Source organism: Brassica napus, chromosome C7, assembly GCF_020379485.1.
Source record: "Brassica napus cultivar Da-Ae chromosome C7, Da-Ae, whole genome shotgun sequence".
In the NCBI taxonomy this organism is placed as follows: Eukaryota; Viridiplantae; Streptophyta; class Magnoliopsida; order Brassicales; family Brassicaceae; genus Brassica; species Brassica napus.
Window position 1 is genome coordinate 33659877 of NC_063450.1, and position 24479 is coordinate 33684355.

General features: G+C 33.2%; 4 protein-coding genes across 4 annotated transcripts; 2 read left to right on the forward strand and 2 right to left on the reverse strand.

The window, feature by feature from the left end:
• Positions 1–6159: 6159 nt before the first annotated feature.
• LOC106436368 (pollen-specific protein-like At4g18596) lies at positions 6160–7323 on the reverse strand. The gene is made up of 2 exons (XM_013877327.3): positions 7015–7323; positions 6160–6676 (listed from the first exon to the last, which is right to left on the reverse strand). The coding sequence occupies exons 1-2, from the start codon at positions 7190–7192 to the stop codon at positions 6330–6332; spliced, it is 525 nt and encodes a 174-aa protein (XP_013732781.1). The 5' UTR covers positions 7193–7323; the 3' UTR covers positions 6160–6329.
• A 6062-nt stretch (positions 7324–13385) lies between these two features.
• On the forward strand, positions 13386–15316 carry LOC106436362 (senescence-specific cysteine protease SAG12-like). Its single transcript, NM_001315573.1, has 3 exons — positions 13386–13873; positions 14323–14583; positions 14843–15316. The coding sequence occupies exons 1-3, from the start codon at positions 13429–13431 to the stop codon at positions 15166–15168; spliced, it is 1032 nt and encodes a 343-aa protein (NP_001302502.1). The 5' UTR covers positions 13386–13428; the 3' UTR covers positions 15169–15316.
• A 2568-nt stretch (positions 15317–17884) lies between these two features.
• Positions 17885–18436, forward strand: LOC125590562 (glutathione S-transferase T3-like). The gene has a single exon (XM_048764170.1). It carries the CDS (start codon positions 17885–17887, stop codon positions 18434–18436), a length of 552 nt encoding a protein of 183 aa, XP_048620127.1.
• A 3554-nt stretch (positions 18437–21990) lies between these two features.
• Positions 21991–22896, reverse strand: LOC106436365 (glutathione S-transferase T3-like). The gene has a single exon (XM_013877325.1). The coding sequence runs from the start codon at positions 22894–22896 to the stop codon at positions 21991–21993; it is 906 nt and encodes a 301-aa protein (XP_013732779.1).
• Positions 22897–24479: the final 1583 nt, after the last annotated feature.

The window sequence follows — 24479 nt, forward strand, 5'->3', positions numbered from 1 at the left end:
CTTTCAAAACCATATGGAAGATAAAAGTCAAAATAATTCAACTGTGAAAACAATACTGTTCACTTTTTTCAAGAATGTGTTCGATGGAAAAAATAAGGTTTTTATGTCATAATTTGTTTAATGTCCAATCCGATCAATCCATGATGTATTAATTATAGTTTTGTTCCATTATTTTTAATAAAAATTGATCTGATCCATCGGAAAAAAATTATATAATAATAACAAAAAATATTTTATATATATAAATAAAGTTATCAAATATATAAAAAAAACTATCGATAATATATACAAATAAACTTACCCTGCGCTAGGCGCAAGTCTTATCTTAGTACCTAAATATTTTAGAAAATGATAGAAGATACAAGGACATTAGTAGGACATAATAATAATTCATTAATGACAAATATATTCGGACCGCGTAAATTATATCTGCTGAAATATGGAGGTGTATGTACACCTTTGTCTAAAAAGGTTGTCCGATGCTGACATGTCAGAGTCCGGCCATCTGAATATTATCACCCGATGAAAAGAACCCTTAAAGCTTTATAGATGGACAAGATATGTACGAGAAGATCATGGTGGGACAATATCTATATATTTTGTATATACTTTAGTCTTCGTAATAAATAAAAAAATACAACCATCCACTATATTCCCAAAAATGTAAAATACAACCATCCACTATATTCCCAAAAATACAACCATCACGTGGGAAGTTGGGTCAATATAGGGCTGGGCAATCAGAATCTTAACCAGATTACGGTTTCAAGTTTTAGATTTATGAAATTCAGTTCTATTTGAATATTATAAAAGTTCAGATTGGATTTGATTCGGTTTTAATCGGATACAGTTCGGATTTAGTTACATGTCTAAGATCCAGTTGAATCTGAAAAAGTTTTGGTTACGAATATTAATAGGGTTATCAATTCCAAATTTATTAATTTAAACTTGATTAAACTATATATATTTCCATTTTTTTTCAATAAATTTGGGTATGTATGTGGCTTCTTCAAACTATATTGTTGTGTTGTTTTTCAAAATAACTTTGGAGGATTCTTCTCCCAACCATACAATATTTATCTTTGAACTATACGTGACAATATCAGACATATCATGACAAACCAAAGCTTTGTTTGAAAGAGAATCATGCATAATATTATTTAAACTTTAAAATAAAACAACATTGTTTAAACTTTAGAAAAAAACCTATTCAAAACATAAAGACATCAATATTGACTAAATGCCAAAATATATCTTAAACTAAATATTTAATCTAATTATTCATGTAATAGATAATTATTTTAGGTATTCAATAATATCTATTTCCGATACATATTATGAAATTAGATTAGACTTGCTACAAGTGTTTTTAATTAGGATTTGGAATTTTTCAAATATCTTTTGGATTCAGTTCAGATAAAATTCATAACCTAAAATACCATAGAACAAGATCCATTAGGTATTTATATCAGGTTTGGATAAGTTCAGATTCATTTCTATCAATTCGAATTCAGTTTAGATTTTTTGATTCAGTTTATTTGTCCAGCCATAGGTCCATATATGTTTCACATGAGATTATACTTAATTTTTTAAATTAATTTTATGTGCAACATGCTTATTTAAAGCTTTCGAATTTTACATGGTGGATTGCTATTCTTTAATTTTAATTTCGCCATAGTTTTATGTTAGCTTTTTTAAAACATATCATAAGAACTTCCTTGATCTAATGATTCCAAAAACGTTTTATATAATACTAGCCGATCAAAATTTGAGTTCCAAATAATTGAAATTTTTGTAAAAATAGATAAATCGTTATAGATAGGTCTACTAATGATACTTACTGATATAATTGTTATAGATAGTTTTACGGATCTTCGGGTCGGGTTCGGGCCAGTTTCTTTCGGGTCCTAAAACATTTAAATCCAATAGGTACTTAGAAATTTTTGGTCTGAGTTCGGGTCGGTTCTTTTCGGGTCCGGGTCAGTTCGGATCTATAATTAAGATACCCATAAAATACCCGTAATTTTTCGGGTCCATATCGGATCCGCGCCAGGTTTGGGTATTTAAGATCTAAAAGGACATGACATACCCAATTCCATCAAATTTAGTCGATATTTATCATATATATCTAAAATTTTACAAAATAACTTAAATGAAACTATTAATAATTAAAATATAACATTTTTAAACTCTAAATTTTACATTTTAAAGCTTCATATTACTTAAAAATGTTACAAAATGATAACATATGTTGTTAACAAAAGATATTTCAACTAAATTATAAAATAATATATATAAAATAGACCACAAAAAATCATAGTTTTGGATATACATGTTTTTAAATAGGGTACAAATCGGTTCTTATCGAGTCGGGTCTATTTGAGTCGGTTCTTCTCGGATCCGAATCTATTCGAATCGGTTCCTTTCGGGTAAAAGAAATTTAGTACCAAAAAGTACTTTTAAATTTTTGGTTCAGTTCCAGATCGGGTATTTTTGGATCGGTTCCGGTTCGAATTTTCGGGTACAGGTTAAAATGCCCAGGCCTAGTTCTAGTAATGATACTAATATAATATGATGTTGTCCACGATAAATTAAGGATTAAAAATACTTCTTGGGAGCTTTCCCGTGTTATAAGAAATGGCAAATCAAGAACCAGAAAACGATGCCATCAAATAAAAAGGTAATTATCATATAGGCAAAATAATTTATATGTTAAAAAAATCAAGGTTCTTTCTTACAGCCTAAAATAATTTATATGTTTTTCTGACAAAATATTGTTATAATATAAAATAAATATACCAATCTAATTTTTTTCATCTAAATAACGATATTCTTCTAGCTTTTTTCTTGCAAAATCATCGACCAAATCATAAAACTTGATCTTTTTCAAAATATCATTTTCAATTGAAATCATCACTAGCTTATTTAATCTTTTTTGTATCATTGTTGTCCGCAGATATGACTTCAACAATTTTAATTTTAAAAAACTTCTCTTTGCAGATGAAACAGTTATATGAATAGTTAGTAAAATTCTATAAACAATAATAGCACTTGAAAAAGAATTAGCAATAGGATAAATTATCAATAATTCAAAATATCAATAGGATAAATTATCTCTTTTGTCATAACTTCTCTAAGTACTTTAATTCTATAAACAATTCATCTCCACTTACGTCAAAATTCTCACCTTTTTAAAAAACATTTGCAAACCTACTACAATAATTATTTAAAGTCATATCATCTAAAACCCATTTTTCAGGGTTAAATAAAAACCAAAAGTCTTTTCATACTCTATTGTTCAAACCTCTTACTAAGTGAAGTAATTGCTTGATCAACTATGCATAAAAAATATTCAATCCTAAATAATGAGATTGTGGAACAACTGAAGGTAAACTATTTGGGATCTAATCAATTTTTTTTCTTTGAATAACACGTTTTTGAGGAAATATTGGACCAACACCTATTAACTATAGCAATTTTTCTAGCACTTTCCAAAGCATTTGAAAAACCAGTATCTCTATACTTTTTGAAAAACTCTACTAATCCCTTAAATTTTTCAATAGCAACATCAATAAGCATATTTTTAGACCGTAAACTTTTACTAACCAACTTAACAGCATATAACATTTCATACCAAATAACAATGCTCACCAAGAACTCAAGTTCACCAAGTTCATTTGTCGCTAAGGATTTAGCTTCACTTCTAATCATAGAATCATTACGCTTTTATATTATCTTTTAAAATATCCCACCTCTTAGTAGATTTAGCAAACATTGTGTATATTTTTTGTATCACTCCAAAAAAATCTTTAGCTTTTCCACAAGTATTATCCATATCACATAACATTAAATTAAGACTATGAGAACTACAACGAGTATAAAACACTCTTGGATTTACATCTAAAAATTGGTTTTGTACTCCTTGATGTTTTCCTTTCATGTTTGCACCATTATCATAAATTTGCCCTTCTACATTATGTATGTTAAATCCCAAAGACGATAATTCATTTTGTAAGACTTCAAAAAGACTTTGACCACTTGTATCTTTCACATGTAAAAATCCTAGAAAAGATTCTTGAATTTTAATAGGATGAGAAGAATAATCTACATACCTCAATATCATTGACATTTGTTCTTGGTGGCCACTATCAGGAGTACAATCAAGTATCAAGAAAAATATTTTGCTTGTTTTATTTTACTTAAAATTTCAGATTTAATTGCAGAAGCAATCAAAATTATCAATTCATTTTGAATATTATGACCAAGATAATGAAAATGAATATCATCATTTATAATTATTTCCACATGCTCTTTGATAACTGGATCATATTCAACTAACATTCAATAAGTCCTAAAAAAATTCCATTGTTATTTTCATACAGTTTAGCATTAGTACCACGAAATGCAAGATTATGCTTTGCAAGAAATTTTACAACAGAAATAATCCTAAACAAAAAAAATTTCCAATGATCTTTTTCTTTTAAAATTAGTGTTTGAGCCACTTTATCAATAGTTTGAGAAAAATCTTAACTGCATATCATACCAAATTGTCATATTCTTAACATGTGCAACACTTGTTTCATGCTCTTTAAGCCTAGAACTAAGATGTGCCCAATCTTTAAAACCTTCATGAACTAACATTTTCCAACAGATTTTTTAAATATCTTACAGCAAAAACAAAATAATTTATCAATTTCCTTACAGTAGACTAACCAATCTCTTTTGCATTTTTCTCCATTCAATAAAATTCAGAAAAGCATCTATTGAATTTATCTTTTTAGACATATCTCTTTAAGGACTGTTTTCTACTAAAATATCAATCATCTTAGAATCAAGAACATTCCAATTTCTTGGATCAAAAATGTCAAACTTATAATCATTTACTTTTTCTAAATCATCATCATCTTAATTCAAACAATCAGCATTTTTAAGATCATTCTCACAAACATCATCACAATCATATCATCTCTAGGAATACAAACATCAACACTATCATCATTTTTATTCATATCTTTTATATTTTCATATTCATTGTTTTGAGTGGAAGTAACATCTTTTGGTTTTTTAATTAAAAACTTATGAAAAATATCTCTTTGAGACTCTATAAATTTTTCAGTTTCTTTTTTCTTTTGACTTTTTTGTATCTACAATCAGGAACCATAATCTATAAAATAATAATAGAACAATAGAACCTGGATAGGAGTTAGACAAAAAGTGATTTGATCAGACAAGAACTTGGAGACTCTTCTTTTTCTCTCTCGACATAATGTATTATACAGCAATAGCTACAAATTGGTAACTGTAGGTGTAATACATGTAGAACTGTTTTCTGTATATTGTGGAAAGAGATAGATCTATCCATCGTGAAACCGTATATAAAATCGTTTCATTTATAAATAGATTGACTTTGTGATTTGTGTGCGGCGGAGGTTTTGGTTCCGTACCTCCATCGTGATCTATCCATCGTGAAACCGTATATAAAATCATTTATCATTTATAAATAGATTGACTTTGTGAGTTTTGTGCGGCGGATGTTTTGGTTCCGTACCATTTTAGGGTCCGATTGGTAAAGACTTTCGCTTTAGACTATTGACTGTAGAGATTTTGGCTGTTAAAACTGTAAGTATTATTTTAAAAAATAAAATAATAATAAAAGTTATAGAAATTGTTATTTTATTCTTAATATTCCATTACAAATATAAAATTATATAAATAATAAAGAAAAACCATATATGAAAACAAAAGTAAATTAATATGGATCTCAAAATAACTAGAAAAAATAACAATAATTAATTTATCAAACTAACTTTAAAATAAAATTAATATAACTTACATTAAGGTGTTTTAGTTATTATGGGGTAAAAAAAAGTTATTTTTATGATAAAAATGTTTTTTTATATTCTCAAAGTCACGTAGAAGTGGTCGTAGAAAAACTAGTGTAAAAAAAAAGAAAAATAAGAAAGGGCTTTGAGAACTTTAGAATCAATATTTTTCAAAAAAGCTTGATTGGTGAAAAATGAACTTTAGAAACTGTTTAATCCCACAAAGTATCGACACTTTGACAGCCACAACTCCAATGAGACCCTTAATAATTTAATAATAGATAGTTTCTTCAGCATTGAATGCCCAAAAATAGCCACATCTTTTTTTCAATAGAACAACAAGGTACCATTCAAATTAAACAAAACAAAAATCGAGAAATTAACATCAACAAATCAGGAGGATATTAATTCATAATAATAAATAATCGTTAAACTTGGTGAAAACCCCTTGAAGATGAAGCAAATACAAAATAAAAATCTCTCACGTCATATATTTTGTTTATTCGCTTAGAAAATGACGTCAGGGACAATACCGAGTTCCTTGAAAGCAGCGGGACAATCAGCTAACGGGGTCTTAACCATGAAACCGAGTGGGTTAACGATACGTGTCTCGTGAGAGACGATTCCGTCGTTCGCCGTTAAACTGATCTTAGCGGCGTTACGTAAATAAGCCTCTTTGCTGACATCACTGCAACCACTGTCCGGTGATTGGACCAACACGAGCTCGCAAACTTCTTCTTCGTGGTCACCGGTTACTTCAATCTTGTAGCTTCCTGATTTGTCGGTAACGGCTTCTTTGGTCAACGTTAGGGTTCCGTTTGTTCTGCTTCTGCACTCCAACTTCACTTTCGCCCCTTCACAAACACGAAAAAAATGTTAAACCAAATTAAATACTACTTAAATGTTTGAACATAATATGAGATTGATTTAGTTTTAAACTGTGGTCGGGCTACGTACTCAAAAATATTTGCAAACTGCATCAAGTCATTCGGATTCAGAAACCGATATATTATTGTAAGACGTTGCATGCATTCTTAATTATAACATGCAAGATAGAGTGCGCAAACACATACTCGTCCCAAACTGTTTCGTTATGCAATGTTTTTATGAAACGTATGTTTGATGTGCTATTTTTTTTATTACAGGCTCAAATATATTCACACATTCATGCATGATAAATTGTTTAATTTACCTTCGAGGAATTGGCTGAGACGGGTAACGAACTGGACACGGCAAGTGTCACAGTAAACTGATCCCTGAATCTGGAAAATGTCAAAATCATCAGCATCTGCGGCAGTAAAACCGGCGAGAGAGGACAAACACACGGTGGAGACGATAAAGAGAGAGAAGACGATTGCTTTGGCAGCCATTTTTGTTAAAATATTTTTTTCTTTGTTTTGTGTTTTGTTTGGTGGTCTTTTCTTCTTTTTGATTTCTCTTTATAATAGTTTAGTTTCAAACGGTAAGTTGAGTTATGTTTGAGAAGAGGACAACTATTCTCGTGGAGCACCGAGTTTGTTTTATATTAGAAACCCGATTGTTATTTTTAGACTAGAACTAAGTAAGTCGTTTGTTTGTTAATTTAAAATTAGTTTCAATAGGTTTTGAATATAAGAATGCTAAGTTTATTAAAGCTTAATTATAGCAGAGGTTTCTATTTTTTACCACCTTTTTCTCTCTTTTTCTCCTTTGTTAACAATAGAGTAGCATACAAAATATTTCTAAGATTGTTTAATTTAATTTATTGGAAATAACGTTCATTTTAGGATCGATCCTTGAATTCTTTTACTGAACAGTTGATGTTGAATTATTTTGTTTATATTACTCATATAAATCCAGTACCATGAGAAAAGAAAATTTTCAACATGAGATTTTAATTTGACGATTCAATGAAAAACGTATTCTTAAAGATAACGATTCAAATTCTAACAAAAATTAATTATTGATTCAATAAATTCATCTATATTATATAGTATTTGATTTGATAATTTTTAAACAACATTTGGCTCATTCAACTTGAATAAACCTGATTTTTCGAACCAAATGAATAACACCAAATTTATATTCAGGAATTTGGCTCTAAAACCATTAAAAACTAATTAAATACACATACTTGATTTATTTTTATTTTTTTGACAACATACACATACTTGATATTATACTCTTTTTGTATCATTTATGTTTATAACCAACTAAAGTGCATTGGTAAGTTGATATTATACTCTTTTTATGGCTGTAATGTCATTCCACTCTTTATAACAAACCAAAGTGTCATGTATGATTAATTGAAAAAGACAATAAAATTATAAAAGATAAATAGCTAAAAAAAAATAACACCGATATTAACGTTGTTTGCAAAACTCTAAGAACCCAAAGTCTAAAACCATAAACCCTAAATCTAGAAAACCCTAAATCTAGAAAACCCTAAATTCTAAACCATAAAACTTATAAAATCTAAACCAAAAATCTTAAACCCTAAACCCAAAACTTTAAACAATAACCCCTAAATCCTGAAATCTAAACCCTAAAGCCTAAAACCTAAACCCAAAACTCTACATCATAGACCCTAAATCCTAAAATATAAACTCTAAATCCTAAATCCTAAACCCAAAACTCTAAATCCTAAAGCCTAAACCCAAAACTCTAAATCTTAAAACCAAAACTCTAAACCGTAAACCTGAACCCTAAACAAGTGATGGGTTTAGGATTTAGAGTTTAGGGTTTAGGGATTAGGATTTAGGGTTTAGATTATAGGATTTAGGGTTTATGGTTTAGAGTTTTGGGTTTATGGTTTAGAGTTTTGAGTTTAGATTTCAGGATTTAAGGTCTATGGTTTAGAGTTTTGAGTTTAGGCTTTAGGGTTTAGATTTTAGGATTAGGGTTTATGGTTTAGAGTTTTCACTTTAGGGTTTAAGATTTAGGGTTTATTGTTTTAGACTTTAGGCTTTTAGAATTTGAAGTTTTGCAGACGGCGTTAATATCAGTGTTATTTTTTCAGCTGTTTATCATTTTTTTTTTAATTTTATCGTCTTTTTTAGTTAATCCTACATGACACTTTGGTTGGTTATAAAGAGTGGAGTGAATACAAAGACAGACAGTTTGGCGCAGAATGCGAGGAAACAAATGTCTGTTGTTGTTCATATAGATGCAGAGTTACCAGTTTGGTTTGCAAAGATTTCATAGAATCTATTTAGGTTGATGATAAAAAAAAAGAGTGGAATGAATTTAACCATTCACTATAGAGATGAACCTAAGTATCAGGCGCAAAGCAAATATTTAGGGGGATGTCACCCTTCCTGATACAATTCTCTTCCAAATATGTTTAGGTATGATCGCACTCTAAAAAGGTGTCTCTCCTGGCTTATCTTTTCTTCTTTGGAACATCCCTACGCCACATGAAATCTAGATGCCTATTTCTACATGACCCAGACAGTCCAAATTAGTGATTTGTAAAATTGGAGAATATAAATATATTTTTGTGTTGTGTTTTAATAACTTACATGAGAATTATATGTAACAAGAAGTAGACCTATCTCAATTAGAAATAAAATTTATTTAAATTTTATAACATCAACATAATAATAGCACAAGGCTCTCTCCAAAAAATACACATCAGATTTTTAAGAGCATAAGAGATTGACATGTCAATAAAAACCAGTAAAAACATTTTATTTACATATCTACATAAGTTTACACGTCGGCAAAATTGAGACACTATATTCAATACTTTGCGGTTTCATAGACCACGCAAGGTTTAATTCTTGGACGATTCTACTTCTCACGCATACATGAATTTAGGATAATGTTCTATATTTGCCGGACCATCATCCTTCTTCTTCTATCTTTTGCTGGCCAGATTCAGAAGAAGATGATAGTTCTCTGGAAGAGTTATTCAACAAGGTAAAACGTGATAAAACGTGAGTGTTTGGTTCAAGTTCAAGTATACTAACCAATCTGATTGTTTTTGTCATTAAACTTCAGCTTTTCATAACTGTTGCAACTTGCAAGATTTAACTTTAAGAAACTGAAACAGTTGTAACTCTAATGGCGAGGGGAGGAGGACGTGAGCCTCATCCGGGTGGCTAGCCGTGAATGGGATCATCCCATTTGTTGCTCATTTAATATAGGGAAGGATCCTCTGTTACCTTCTATCCAACAATTAGCCAATGTTCTTCTCATCTATATTTTATTTGCTTCATTGGATCATAACAAGATTTCTTTTTTTACTTGTTGTTATGCTTCTTGCTATCTCTTCTTCCACAGTTTGAACTTTAACTTGTCTTCTTCGTTACAGGAATCACATCTGGATGACTATAGTTTGACAAGAATGACTATTTTAATTCAGTTTTTACAGTATCTAGAGTAGTACTACATCTTTCTTACAAATATATCTCTATGTCCCTGATTGTGCAAACACAATTGAATATAAAGATAATTAATAACGTTAGCAATGTTTGGCAATGGAATTTACAATAGCTAAGAATCAATGCCACAAAGAATAAAATAACAATTTGGAAAATGGTGGAAGAAAGGTGGAGGCTAGGGCGACAACCTCTAGAAAACCAAACAAAAATAAAATAAAAGGTCTAAGTATGAGGGAAGATGAATCGTCTTGTCTTAGAAGTAGAGAGACAACATTATAAATAAATAATGAAAGGAAAATGGTTATAAGAAGGTCTAAGTATGGCTGGATCCAAAGTTGAGAAGCAAAATGTGAAAAGGTACCCAAACTCATTTGTCAGTCCAATAAAATAGATAGTAGATGAACTATGCTGGCTAATTATATTGATATTTCATTGAAAATATTTATTTAAAAAATTTATTTTATAAAAATATGATAACAAAAAACACCACGGATCCGCAGCGTAGCGCGGATAATTACCTAGTATATCTAAATCATCTAATCTTTATCATAATAGAATTTATATAGTATTATTTGGTTTAGGCTTCATAAATTTCATGGGCTTTAAAATACATATCTTGCTATTGGATAAGCATTTACAATGGGGTTCTACCCATTGAAATTCTAAAACATATAACATATATTTGTATATATATTAATATTAATATTTAATTCTGGACCTTTAATTTTATAAGAAACCCAACCCAAATGTTTTAGAAAATTTTGGATTGGATTTCCCATAAAATTAAGAACTCCACAATTAAATACTAGTATAAAAATATACGTACACATATATGTATGTGTACAACCCTATCGAAGGTGCTCTTAACATATCTCCAAAATGATTCAGTGGAAGGTGTTCAGCCCAAAGCTTTAATTTTGGGATGTTCACTTATCACTATTCTTATTGCCGTTACAATTTGACTTCTAATCCTCCTTAGCAAGTAAATTAAGTTGATTTACAGAAAATTTTTATGCTGGCATGTAGTTCAAATTTTCCTGTTGAAAGTTAGGAAAAAGTTTGATACATTTCATGACATCAAAACAGTTAAGTTTAGTTGATTTCTATTTTGGAAACAACAATTTAAATCATTTCTTGTATGTAAAAATTACGAAATTTTTTTGATGATAGCTAAATTTTGTCTGATAATAATTATATTACTCAGTAAAACATTTTTTTTTAATTTATGGACATATGTATCTTTTTATTATTAATGATAGTTCCACATATGTATCTTTTTTTATTTAGTCGTTTAGACATCGTTCTCACTTTGGCCAATTATAATATGGATTTATGTCCAAAAATGATATTCCGTAAACATCCTTGTTAGCGCCCGATTTATAATTTTACTTCTATTGTCCCTAACTAAAACTTATTACCAATTATATTGTATTTTATAGACAAAATGGAAAAGTTCAAAGAAATTCGAATAGATGAAATTGGTGCATGGGAACATCATTGAACAGGAAACTTTTTGGCAAATGGTTTAGATTTATCTACAGATACTTAGTGCAATGAAGTTCACTTTTGTTGTGAGTGACTAGATTCGAAATTAATTTGTCGAATCTTTTTTCCCTTTGTTTTAAGCTTTTAACTTGCACGGATGGTTCTCTTATGAATAAAGGAAATCTAATTCTTGAATTTAAATTAAATTAATCTATATTATTAAAAGAGAAGTACCCATTAAAAAATACTCATAAGTTTTCTAACTTAATTACACTTCCATGCCACTGAGAATTAAATTAAACTACCTATTTTAATGCTTGTCTTTTTTTCCAGTTAAATTAATGAATTTTTCTTAATCAAATTTAAACCTAATGTCATTAAATCAACTTCCAGACGTGAATATGTAATGGTTAATTAAGTACAACTTCGAAACTTAATGTCATTTAACCAAAACCAACCAAGTAATTTTTTTTTAACGTATTAATGTTATGGACATTAATTTCTAGACCTTAAACAAAACAAAGACAAAAAAAATTTTACACAAAACAAAGAGTTAAAGAAAAAAAAATTTTGTTACACTTCCCGAAAAAAAAACGGTTACAACATGGGCTTTCCTTATAAGACCTTTTAACATATTAGTGTTATGGACATTTAATAATTATCTTGACTCAAAACAAAGACTATAAATAATTTATTATTAATAAAATATCTACAATTATTTACAATTTTATGACCAATTCATCGGCCGTTTTTATATGTTTAATTTTTCATATAAGTTTAAAAATCATTGTATTTTCTTTAAATATGTATAACTAATTTATAATCTTTTATGCCATACTAAGTCATAATATAATATTTCTTCATATTTTACATTCATAACCATTATTTTTATATATCGTATACAATTCTCTAATTACGTGTATATGTTCAATTTGTTTATATGATATCGAATATTCGTCATAAATAAATGGTTTAAGACGCCAAAAAAATTATTTAATTAGTGGATATAATACATTAAATATTACAAATACATCACTTAGTTGAATAAATAATCAAAATCCAGAAATTCATACCCGCACTGGCGCACAGGTCAGAGTCTAGTTAATTAATTAAAAGACAAAAGGAGATTCCATGTTTTGATGAGATTACTAATTTTGATGCATTAGAAGTATATTTAACATGTGAAAACCAAATGAATTACGTTTTTTCATACATACATTGAGTAGCTGAAAATTGTTAGTTTCAAACAAATATGTTTTCAGATTATATTTGCAGTTTTTTTGTTCCACATGTCATTCTTAATTTTCAACTTTCCGTTTCAAGTAAATAAATATATTTGTCCAAAACGAAAACCAGTTTCGATTTCAAAGTTCGAATATCATAAGCCTAGAGAGATTAAAGTCTAATAAGTTCAACTTTCTAGTTATTAAATGTATTTGTTTACAAACTTAAACCGCAGCTGTAACGAAAAATGCAGCCAAACTGAAAGTGAAGAGGATGAGTTTATCTCAGTTTGATCTTTGATGTAGAAAAAATACTTAACAACCATAAATAAACTTAACAAGCCATGCATGATCGATCTGGTTATGTATATATGGATGTAAAAGATGTCATTACGTGTAAACTTAAAATACTTTGTCCTAATCACTTCATGGGTACATTACCAATAACATAAACCTTTTCACTATAAAACCCCAATTCCAAAACCTTTTGGAGTAACAAATTAGTATCAATATCCTTCAACTTCTCTAAACCAAATGGCTTTAACACAGATCCAAATCTTTCTCATTGTCTCTCTAGTTTCATCATTCAGTTTATCGACCACTCTTTCTCGTCCACTCGATGAAGTCACCATGCAAAAGAGACATGCCGCGTGGATGACCGAACACGGCCGTGTTTACGCAGATGCGAACGAGAAAAACAACCGCTACGTTGTGTTCAAACGCAACGTGGAAAGCATTGAACGCTTAAATGAAGTTCAATACGGACTAACGTTTAAACTCGCGGTGAACCAGTTTGCTGATCTAACCAACGAAGAATTCCGTTCTATGTACACTGGTTACAAAGGAAACTCGGTGTTGTCTAGTCGAACGAAACCTACGTCGTTTAGGTACCAACACGTTTCTTCTGATGCTTTGCCGATTTCTGTTGATTGGAGGAAGAAAGGAGCTGTGACTCCTATCAAGGATCAAGGCTCATGCGGTAATATAATTCCGAAGCTTTATTCGTTTGCATATGTATAAACTAAACCAAGCTAAATTTTGAACCGGGATAATCGAACAATCAGGGTTCCTTATCCCGAACGATTTAATCTCTTAATATATACAGAATATAACCCGAACAAAGAAGTCTAGTGTAACTAAACCGATCCAAATAAATCAAAATTAATTACAAGTCCCTGTATAGTTATACTGTATACAAAACGAAAATATATTTAATATATTAAATTTTGATAGAAAAATATTTTGAACATTTTAGTAGATTCTCTAAAACCGAAACTGATTTGAACCGAGAATTTTAAAAGGAACTGTAAGATTCCGTTTATGGATGCTCAAACCCAACACAAAAGGGAAATATATGACCTGATCAGATCGGATCACCAAATAGTTAGTTGCTTGGATTGTGAACTAACGAGTGAATGTTTTGCGTAGGATCTTGTTGGGCGTTTTCAGCTGTTGCGGCTATAGAAGGAGTAGCACAGATAAAGAAAGGGAAACTCATTTCTTTGTCTGAACAAGAGCTTGTCGACTGCGACACAAACGATGATGGCTGCATGGGCGGTTACATGAATAGTGCGTTTAACTACACAATGACTACTGGCGGCTTAACCTCTGAATCAAATTATCCTTATAAAAGCACAGACGGCACTTGCAACATCAACAAAACTAAACAGATAGCAACTTCTATCAAAGGTTTCCCTTTAATAATTCCCTCATAAAAGTCGTAGAAAAAGATTCATATAATAATCCGAAAAGTTAACCGAATAAACAAAAACTAATTACAAAAATCAAAAAAATAAAATTGTTGTTTATAAGGAAAACCAAACATAACTAAATAAACCAATCGAAATACGCAAATGTCTAAATACTATAGCTCATGCTTTGGTTTTTGAAATGAAGAAAATACTAGTGCTCATGCTTTGAAATTATATCTCTTCTACACATATCATAGGTTTTGAGGATGTCCCGGCTAACGATGAGAAAGCCCTAATGAAGGCAGTGGCACACCACCCGGTTAGCATTGGAATAGCGGGAGGAGGTACTGGTTTCCAATTCTATTCGTCCGGTGTGTTCAGCGGAGAGTGCTCAACTCATCTTGATCACGGGGTAGCTGTAGTTGGATACGGCAAATCTAGCAACGGATCAAAGTACTGGATCCTCAAGAACTCATGGGGACCAAAATGGGGAGAACGTGGATACATGAGGATCAAAAAAGATACCAAGGCTAAACACGGACAATGTGGTCTTGCCATGAACGCTTCTTACCCAACTATGTGAAAAAATCGGTTCAGTATCCGGTTAAGCTTTAAAATAAATGTGTGTTTGGTTATAGTTTAAGACTGTTGCATGTAATATGCGAAATGGTAAGTTTATGTAATGCAAAAGATTTGATACTTTGAATAAAGTTGAGAACTTCATTATATAACTCATATGGGGTTTGCCATCATAATGAAATCAGATTCTCTTATCATAAGCTTCAGTATCTTGTTTCTTGGATTGGAAACTGCAGGGTACTATGCACAATGTTCTCATCCACAAGTCTCAAACCATTTGACTCTTCTTTCAGAGTCATTGCATGTTAAGTAAATAGATGATACCAAAAAGGATCTCTTTGTAAATACTTATAAGTCTCAGTAGCCCTACATTGGAGCTCTGTATAAATACGTTTTACATACTTAATAATATATTCATTCAGCCAATCGTATATGGTATCAGAGCCTTGATAGACCTAATCAAGCGCCGCCTCTTTTCTTTTCAAAATTTTCTTTCTCCGATCATGTCTGAAACCACAAACTCACCGACCACAACCACTGGAACAATCGCTGTATCAGCCACTTCATCGATTCTCAATGTCAATATGACAAACGTAACCAATCTCACCGGTTCCAACTTTCTGATGTGGAGCAGACAGGTTCATGCTCTGCTTGATGGTTACGACTTGGCCGGCTACATTGAAGGCTCCATCGCCGTGCCCTCCGCAACGATTACCTCTGAAGACGGTATCACAACCAACCCGGCTTACACTCTCTGGAAAAGACAGGATCGCCTGATTTACAGTTCCTTACTCGGTGCAATCACGCCCACGATTCAACCCATCCTCTCCACTGCGTCAAGTGCATCAGAGATCTGGCAAACCCTCACCATGACCTATGCGAAACCAAGTAGAGCTCATGTCAAGCATATTCGTCAACAGATTCAAAACTGGAAGAAAGGCAGTAAGTCTATCAATGAGTACTTTCAAGGACTTACAACACGATTTGATGAACAGCCATCAACCGAGAGTACTAGTCATGGAAATAGGAACAAGTGTCCTGTTCCAATACGGTCGAAAGCTTTAGTAAACCCGAGAAACAAAACTCAGCAGAGGAAAGCTGTGTTAAAGGGCTTAGAGCATTAATATCGCAGGCTCTTAAGCTGTCCCTTAAGGGTAAATGAAATTAAAAAAAAAAAACACTTAATGAAATAGGAGGTGTGTCTTAATTAGGGGTTAGAAGAGGCGGTTCTTCTGGACACGTGTTGTGTGAAGAGAGAACAGAGGAGGGGTGAAAACGAATGGGCTTCCTGTTTCTCATTTCTCTCTCTTGAAACCTCTCCGAGAGGCGAAGGAAACGGCGATCGTGTCTCTCGCCGCGTTTCGTCGACGAAACGGCGCTGTCTGTCTTGGTGGCTGTCGTCGACCGATGATTCTCTCCCTCTCCGTGTGTCTCCTCGACGGCGACGGATCGGTTCGGCTTTCTGTTTCTCCTTTCTCTCTCTCGAAACCTCTCGAAGAGGCGAAGAAAACGGCGATCGTGTCTCTCTCCGCGTCTCGTCGACCGCTGATTCTCTCCCTCTCCGTGGGTCTCCTCGACGGCGACGGATCGGTTCTCTCTGTGGGTCTCCTCGAATCGAAAGGTAAAAGTATTGTTCAGTTCTTCAACCATGCATGTCTTTAGATTATGGTTATTATTGTACTGATCGAAAGTTTGCTTGGTTTGCCGGTTCGATTGTGTCTATAGGTGGCTCTGCTCGACGGTGACGGAGCTCTCTGACGGTGGCTCTCCTCGACGGCGACGGAGCTCTCTGACGGTGGCTCTCCTCGCTGGCAACGGAGATCTCTGACTGTGGCTCTCCTCGAAACGAAAGGTAATGTTTATGTTTAATGTTCCTGAATGATGTATTTCTTAGATTGTGCTTCTTCTGTGTCTAGATTGATTGTTTGTTGTGTTCGATTCTGTGTCTAGATTGATTTGTCTCGTGTTCGATCAATATTGATTTGTTTCTTGCAAGTTGTTCATTTTTTTATTTGTTTTTGTCTATTGATTCCTTTGTTTTGTTTTGTCTTTGTGTTGTGAGATGGATGGAACAAATCCCCTTTGTTCAGTGGAAAGAGACTTGAGGAAAATATAATCCAACAAAGGACTACAACAGCAAAACAGGTTAGTGTACCTCTTTCATCTACTCTGAAATGAATTGATTAAGCTTCTGTGATGAAATGAAGGTAGGGTAATTAATGTGGTGGTTAGAGTTGAAATATGGTTGTGTTTGGCAATAAATCGAACTGATGGGTAGATAGAAAAGCGAATGTGAAGTCCGATGAATTGAGTTTAAAAAAGAGACTTTATTTGTGGTTGAATTGTCATGAATGAGTATCATTGTTTTGGTTAAGGTTACAATTGAAAATGGACTGTGAAGTGTGATGAACGAGTTTTAAAAAATACTTCCTTTCTGGTTGAATTTTGATTAAAGAGTTTTAAAAAATACTTTCTTTATGGTTGAATTGTGATGAATGAGTTATAATCTTTTGGTTAGGGGTTAGAATATGTTTGTGTGTCGTAATAAATTGAGGTGATGGATGAGTTATAAATTGAAGTTATTGTTAGATAAATGTCTACTCCAATTGGTTGTGTGTTGGAGATGAATGCCTTCTTCTTTCTCTCTGCTATATAACAGAGACCTTGGTCTCTTCCATTTATGAAACAGGATCCCTCTTCTATCCTTTTCTTTTTAAGATATGGATTCTAATCCGTATGTGAATATAAATTTTGTTGATCTTCTTCAAAGTCAACAAGATACTTCTTCGATTCCTTTTCTTACCACTCAAGCTACCGAAGGTATAAACTTCCAACAAGAAACTTCTTCAGGGCGCAAGGAACGAAGGACTTGGTCGCCTACAGATGATATAGTCCTCATCAGCTCGTGGTTAAACATGAGAAAAGATCCCCTTGTCGGGAATGAGCAAAGGTCCATAGCTTTCTGGAAGAGAATAGCAGCGTATTTTGCGGCCAGTCCTAAGCTTGCTGGCTCTGAAAAAAGAGAGTCATCTCACTGCAAGCAAAGGTGGCACAGGATCAATGACTTAGTGTCAAAGTTTTGTGGAGCATACGAGGCAGCAACCATAGAGAAAAGTAGTGGACAAAATGAAAATGATGTTCTCAAACTTGCCCACGAAATATTCTTCACCAACTATAAGAAAAAGTTCACCCTTGAACACGCTTGGAAGGAGTTGAGAAATGACCAGAAGTGGTGTGACTTTTCCACGGCCAAAACCGGTAGTGCTTGTTAAGTTTAATCTGTCTCGGGTTCTTGTTCTCGTTTATGCTTTGCTCTCTGTTTCTTGTTCTCGTTAATGCTTAGATGTATGTTTCTTGTTCTTGTTAATGCTTTGATCTCTGTTTCTTGTTCTTGTTAACGCTTTGATCTAGTACTTGTTCTCATTCTATGGTTGTTTTCATGTTTTAGGTGAGATCGAAGAGTGTTCATCGCATGCCAAAGTATTGAGGTTGAAGTTGCACGGTCACGGGACACTCTTTTTGTCAGTGTGTATCATTGTATCAGTTTCGTTTTCAGGTGACGGGACACTCTTTTGTATCAGTGTGTCACGGGCACTCTTGGTTTATAGTAATGTCTTGTGCACTCTTGTCTGAACGTTATGTCTTTTGTGGTGTGTATCAGTGTATCAGTTTGTCACGGGCCAATGTAATTTTTTTGTCTTTGTCTGAAATATGTATCACGGATTTGTGTAAACATTGTCTCCACTCTATATATAAAATTACTTTCTCTCATTCTCACCAAGCATAACAATCATCTTCTCCATCTCACCGAGCATAACAATCATCTTCTCCATCTCACCGAACAAAACATTGTTCTCTTATCTCCTTTTCACCAAACAAAACAATCAAAAACAATTTCTTCTTCTCCATCTCACCGAACAAAACATTGTTCTCTTATCTCCTTTTCACCAACCAAAAACAACCAAAAACAATGGCATCCTCTTCTCATAATACTTTTGATGAATCATAAGATGATACTTTTGATCAACACTTTGATCAATATTTTGATCAAACGTTCGAGAATATGACCATTGCTTATGGTGATGCAGAAGAAGCAAGGAAAAAAAAGAAAAAAAAAACGAGCTTATATCGAAAGAAATCGAGAAGAAGGTCATGTACGTCTATGGAATGATTATTTCAGTGAAACTCCGACGTATCCTGGAAATTTTTTCCGATGCCGTTTTAGAATGAACAAGCCATTGTTCATGCACATCGTCGGTCGACTCTCCAATGAAGTTCAATTCTTTCGCCAAAAAGAAGATGCTCTTGGAAGGCTTGGTCTCTCTACACTCCAAAAGTGTACATCAGCTATTCGTGTCTTGGCATATGGTACTGCAGCTGATACGGTCGATGAATACTTACGTCTCGGTGAATCCACAACTCGTAAATGTCTGGAACATTTTGTGGAAGGAATAATACATTTATTCGGCGAGGAGTACGTAAGAAGACCAACATCGACTCATCTTCAACGTCTACTTGATGTTGGAGAGCATCGTGGATTTCCCGGGATGATAGGAAGCATCGATTGTATGCATTGGGAGTGGAAGAATTGTCTCACTGCTTGGAAATGGCAATATTCTCGTGGCTCGTAAAAACCAACAATCGTTTTAGAGGCTGTTGCTTCATATGATCTCTGGATATGACACGCGTTTTTTGGACCTCCAGGTACCGTAAACGATATCAATGTTCTTGATCGCTCACTTGTTTTTGATGACATAATAAAGGGTCATACTCCGGAAGTCACTTACTATGTCAATGGAAGAGAGTATCATTTGACTTACTATCTCACCGATGGTATTTATCCGAAATGGGCAACTTTTATCCAATCTATTCCAATACCACAAGGGCCGAAAGCAGTTTTATTTGCTCAGCGTCAAGAAGCTGTCCGAAAGGATGTCGAGCGTGCTTTTGGAGTTTTGCAAGCTCGCTTTGCCATTGTTAAAAATCCAGCACTTTTTTGGGATAAAGTCAAAATTGGAAAGATTATGCGAGCATGTATCATACTCCATAATATGATAGTAGAAGACGAATGAGATGGATACACTCAATTTGATGTTTCGGAGTTCCAATAAGGAGAAGACAACGGAAGTTCACATGTCGATCTCACGTATTCTACATATATCCCTACAAATATCGCTAATATGATGAGATTTCGAACTAGAATTCGTGATAGACAGATGCATCAACAACTGAAAGATGATTTGGTTGAACATGTATGGCTTAAATTTGGACGTGATGAAGACAACAACTGAACTCCGATGCTTCTTTCAAATTATTATCGTTTATTTTACTTATCTATGTTTGAATGTTTTTATTTAAAAATTTATGTTTCAAATGTTGTCATTTAGTATATTTTATTTAATCAAAAAAATTAAGTTTAATAAAAAAATTTAATAATTATTTTTTAAGAACCCTTAATTAAGAGCCTTGCAATAAACCAATTAAATGTTGGGGTTTCTTATCTTAGTCTCTTAAATCACTTTTCCTACTTAAATGCATTAAAAATTAATAAGAACCCTTAATATGGGTATATGCAATAATCATGGTCTTAGAGCATGATTATTGAGAGGTTCTTAGGGTGGAGTTCTTAGCGGAATATAAGAACCCGCCTCTTAACTTTTAACTAAAAAAACTAAGAACCGTCTCTTAAAACTCTTATTTAAGAGCCGGTTCTTAGCTTTTTTAGTTAAAAGTTAAGAGTCAGATTCTTATATTCCGGTAAGAAACCCACCTTAAGAACCCTCCGATAATCATGCTCTTGGTCACAGCACGTGAATGGAACTTATCTCAAGGAGAGTTAAAAGCACAATCCCCTACAGCTAACGTACGAACGACCCGAAACCCGATGCCTCCAAACAGAGGAACAATCCTATGCATGTAATACAGCTGAGCGGCTTCCAACTTACTTAAGAGCATCGGTATTGGTGGGACTCAACCCACAAGCCCTTAGCATTTTTTATTAAGTTTATATGTTAAGGTACCTAAGCTAAGGACATTGAAAAATTTGGTAGATTATTAGTGGGACTTTTCTGGTCCCTTAGGTTATTATTTAATTAATTTATTATTTTAATAATGAATAACATATAAAAAGAAGTTTTAAATAAAATATATAAAAGAGAAGTTTAATATTAAAATTGAAATCTTAAGAAAATTACATAGTTGAAAAAAAGAAATACCAAACATCATAATAAAAAAAACACACACACACAAACATTTATTCCAATACAAATATGAACTTATAAATTATATGTTATGTGTAAGATGTCCAAATTTAGCCCAAATATTTTCAATCAAATCATTTTTTAAATGTTCATGGACTTGTCTATTCCGAACGCTCGTTCGACAATTAATTGTACTCACGATAGGTGAAGGCATATTGACGGAAAATGTAGCCACCTCCTCTCTTTCTTCAAATTCATGAACTTGTGATCTACATTCCAAGCTTAACTCAGCTTGGTCACGTCGTATGAGATCATCCGTCTCGCTGTAGTCACTGTCGTCATTGTTTCCAAATAAATCCTCGTCATCTGATGGCTGCGTATAGCTGTAATGTCCCATAGTTACTTAACCTGCATACATTGTCGAAATTTAAATTAGATACACATAGAGCTATAAAGTTAGAAACAAAGAGCTATACACAAACATAGAGCAAACACATTAAAAGAAAATGATTCATTTATAAGAACCCATTTAAGGAAACCGGAACTACATAGAGCAAACACCAAACAAGAACATAGAGCATACAGAAAATTAAAGACATAAAGAGACATCTTCTTCTTAATTTTTTTCAGAATAACTCGGCTAGGAGCTTATTCTTCACAACTTCTTCCGCCTCACTCAATGGTTGAGTCTTGCCAAGGAGAGTGTCTAGTATTGCTAGCCTCGACAGTCTCTCCTTCCTCACCAAATCGTCCTTCTTCATTTCCCAAACGGTGGCAATCTCAGCCACGGACTTCCCTTTACCCGTATTTCTTTTAGCCTTAGCAGCCTTGACACCTTCGGGCCTGCTCTCAACATCAACGAAGCCTTCGTTGGTAGAAGTTTGGGAATTTATCTCCACATTCTTCCTCTTCGAAACGCCACCCGCCGTGGGTGTGGTAAGGCTGAGCCACTTTTGTTCATACCTCAACACACACCAAGCATGTTCAAGTGTGAACTTGTGCTCTTGATCAGAGAAGAAACTGTCATGCACCTTCTTCAGAACGTCAGTGTCAGTCTCACCACTTCTCCTTTGTCGCTCTGCTGCCGAGTATGCGGCACAGAACTTGTTAACATCTTCATTGATTCTGTGCCACCTCTTCTTGCAACAACCGTGTTCTCTCACACCATCCTCTCTTCCATGAGGACTTGATGCATAATAAGCAGAAACCCGTTTCCAGAAAGCCTCCGACCTCTGCTCATTTGCAACAATAGCATCCTTGGAAGTGTTAAGCCACGCACTGATCAGCACCTCATCATCTGCTGGATTCCATTTGCGTCTTACAACACGGGCTGCTGGTGTCTTTACTGGTGTCTCTACGGGTGCGTCTTGAGATTGTTGTGAATTGAAAGCCGGAAAAGTCTGTGATTCTCCAAAGTTAACACTAGAATGAAAACTTTCATAAGGAAATTTTTCATGGAAAACGCTACCCTGTTGACTGTGAAGCAGTCCTACGTAGCTAGAGGACTGGCTACGAAGATTGCTTGGATCCATAACAGTAAGAAAATATAAGAGATTTCTTGGAGAAAGACTAATGAGATGATAGAAGAGAGAAAAGATAAGAGATTTAAATAGGAGGAAGTGAAGATTACAAAGTACATCACCGCCTTAATGGCAAACTCCGAACAAGAAATGTCAAATCCCAACTTATTACACAACTAAAAAGCTATCAACTTTCTTTTTAAACATGAGTGGCTTAAATATATATCTAACATTTAATATAAACATTAATCTATAAACATCAGTGGCTTAAATATATATCTAACATTTAAGAAAGCTAATCAAGACAAATGACATGAGATATTTAAATCTATACAAATCAAACTCTAAACTATTAGTCTATACGAATCAAATCTATACAAATGACATGAGCTTATTTTCACATATTGGAATTTGCAGACATATCAAACTCTAAACCAGTTAAACAAATGATCTCGAACCATAGAAATCTATACGAAACAATCATACAGTTGTTCAAATATATACTAAACAATCAAACATAGAAATTTGAACCGAACAAGGATGTTTTTTTACCAACTAAATAATCATACAATCAAAACGAAACAATCACACAAGCTACAACGAAACAATCATACAATCGAACCATAGAAAGCTTTTGAAATCTATACGAACTATCATAAATTGCCGAACCCTAGAATCTATACAATTGTTCTCAAACCAATGAATCTATATCTTTTTGCCATCGAATCTATCAAACAACATCGGATAAATACCATTTTATTCGTCGAATTTCGAGAAAACCCTAAAAAAAAAATTGAAATCAGATCAGACTTGAAAAACAAACCTTTTTTTTTGTTGTTGGGACGATTCTCAAAGGTTTTGGAGAGGATTGGTTCTCGTCGTTATTGGAACGGAAGCGAACCGATGTGGATTGAGCTTTGGAGGAGGATCGGGGGATCAAACGACGCCGGAAGCTACGACCTCGCCAAGGGAGATAAAGAGATCTCCCAATCCAGTGAAAGAGAGAAGACGCAGGGTTGGCTTTCGATTTGAAGAGATGGATTTGGAGATCAAGGGTTTATCATCGCCTTCGCCATCGCCATCGAGCTTTTGATTTTTTTTTTTTCGATTTCGGAATTCTCGAGGAGAACAACAGCCGAACAACACCGATTCCATCGCCCACTCCCGTGCTGCCACGTCGCCTACGGGACGAGCTCGAACAGCCCTTACTAAAGGCCCGTCCCACTCTCTTTTAATTTCTTTTTCATTTATTATTGACCCATTTAAACCTACGGGACGGGCCTAAGGGCCCCCGATACCGATGCTCTAACATCCCTAAAAGTTCCTAATCTTTTCGTCCAAATTTAATAGAAACTAGATTATCGATTCACCAGCGCTTTGCAGGATTTTTACTAACAAAATTTTAATTATAATTTGATAAAACAATATGCATTTTTAATTTATGTTTTTTTTTAACTTTTAATTTATGTTAATAAATGTCGTCCATTTTAGTTATTTTTTGTTTTACAATAAACACATTTACAAGCAAATGGAATATATCCTTAATTACTTTGTATTTTGAGGATGTCCATATCACTCGATCCAAAAACTTGTGT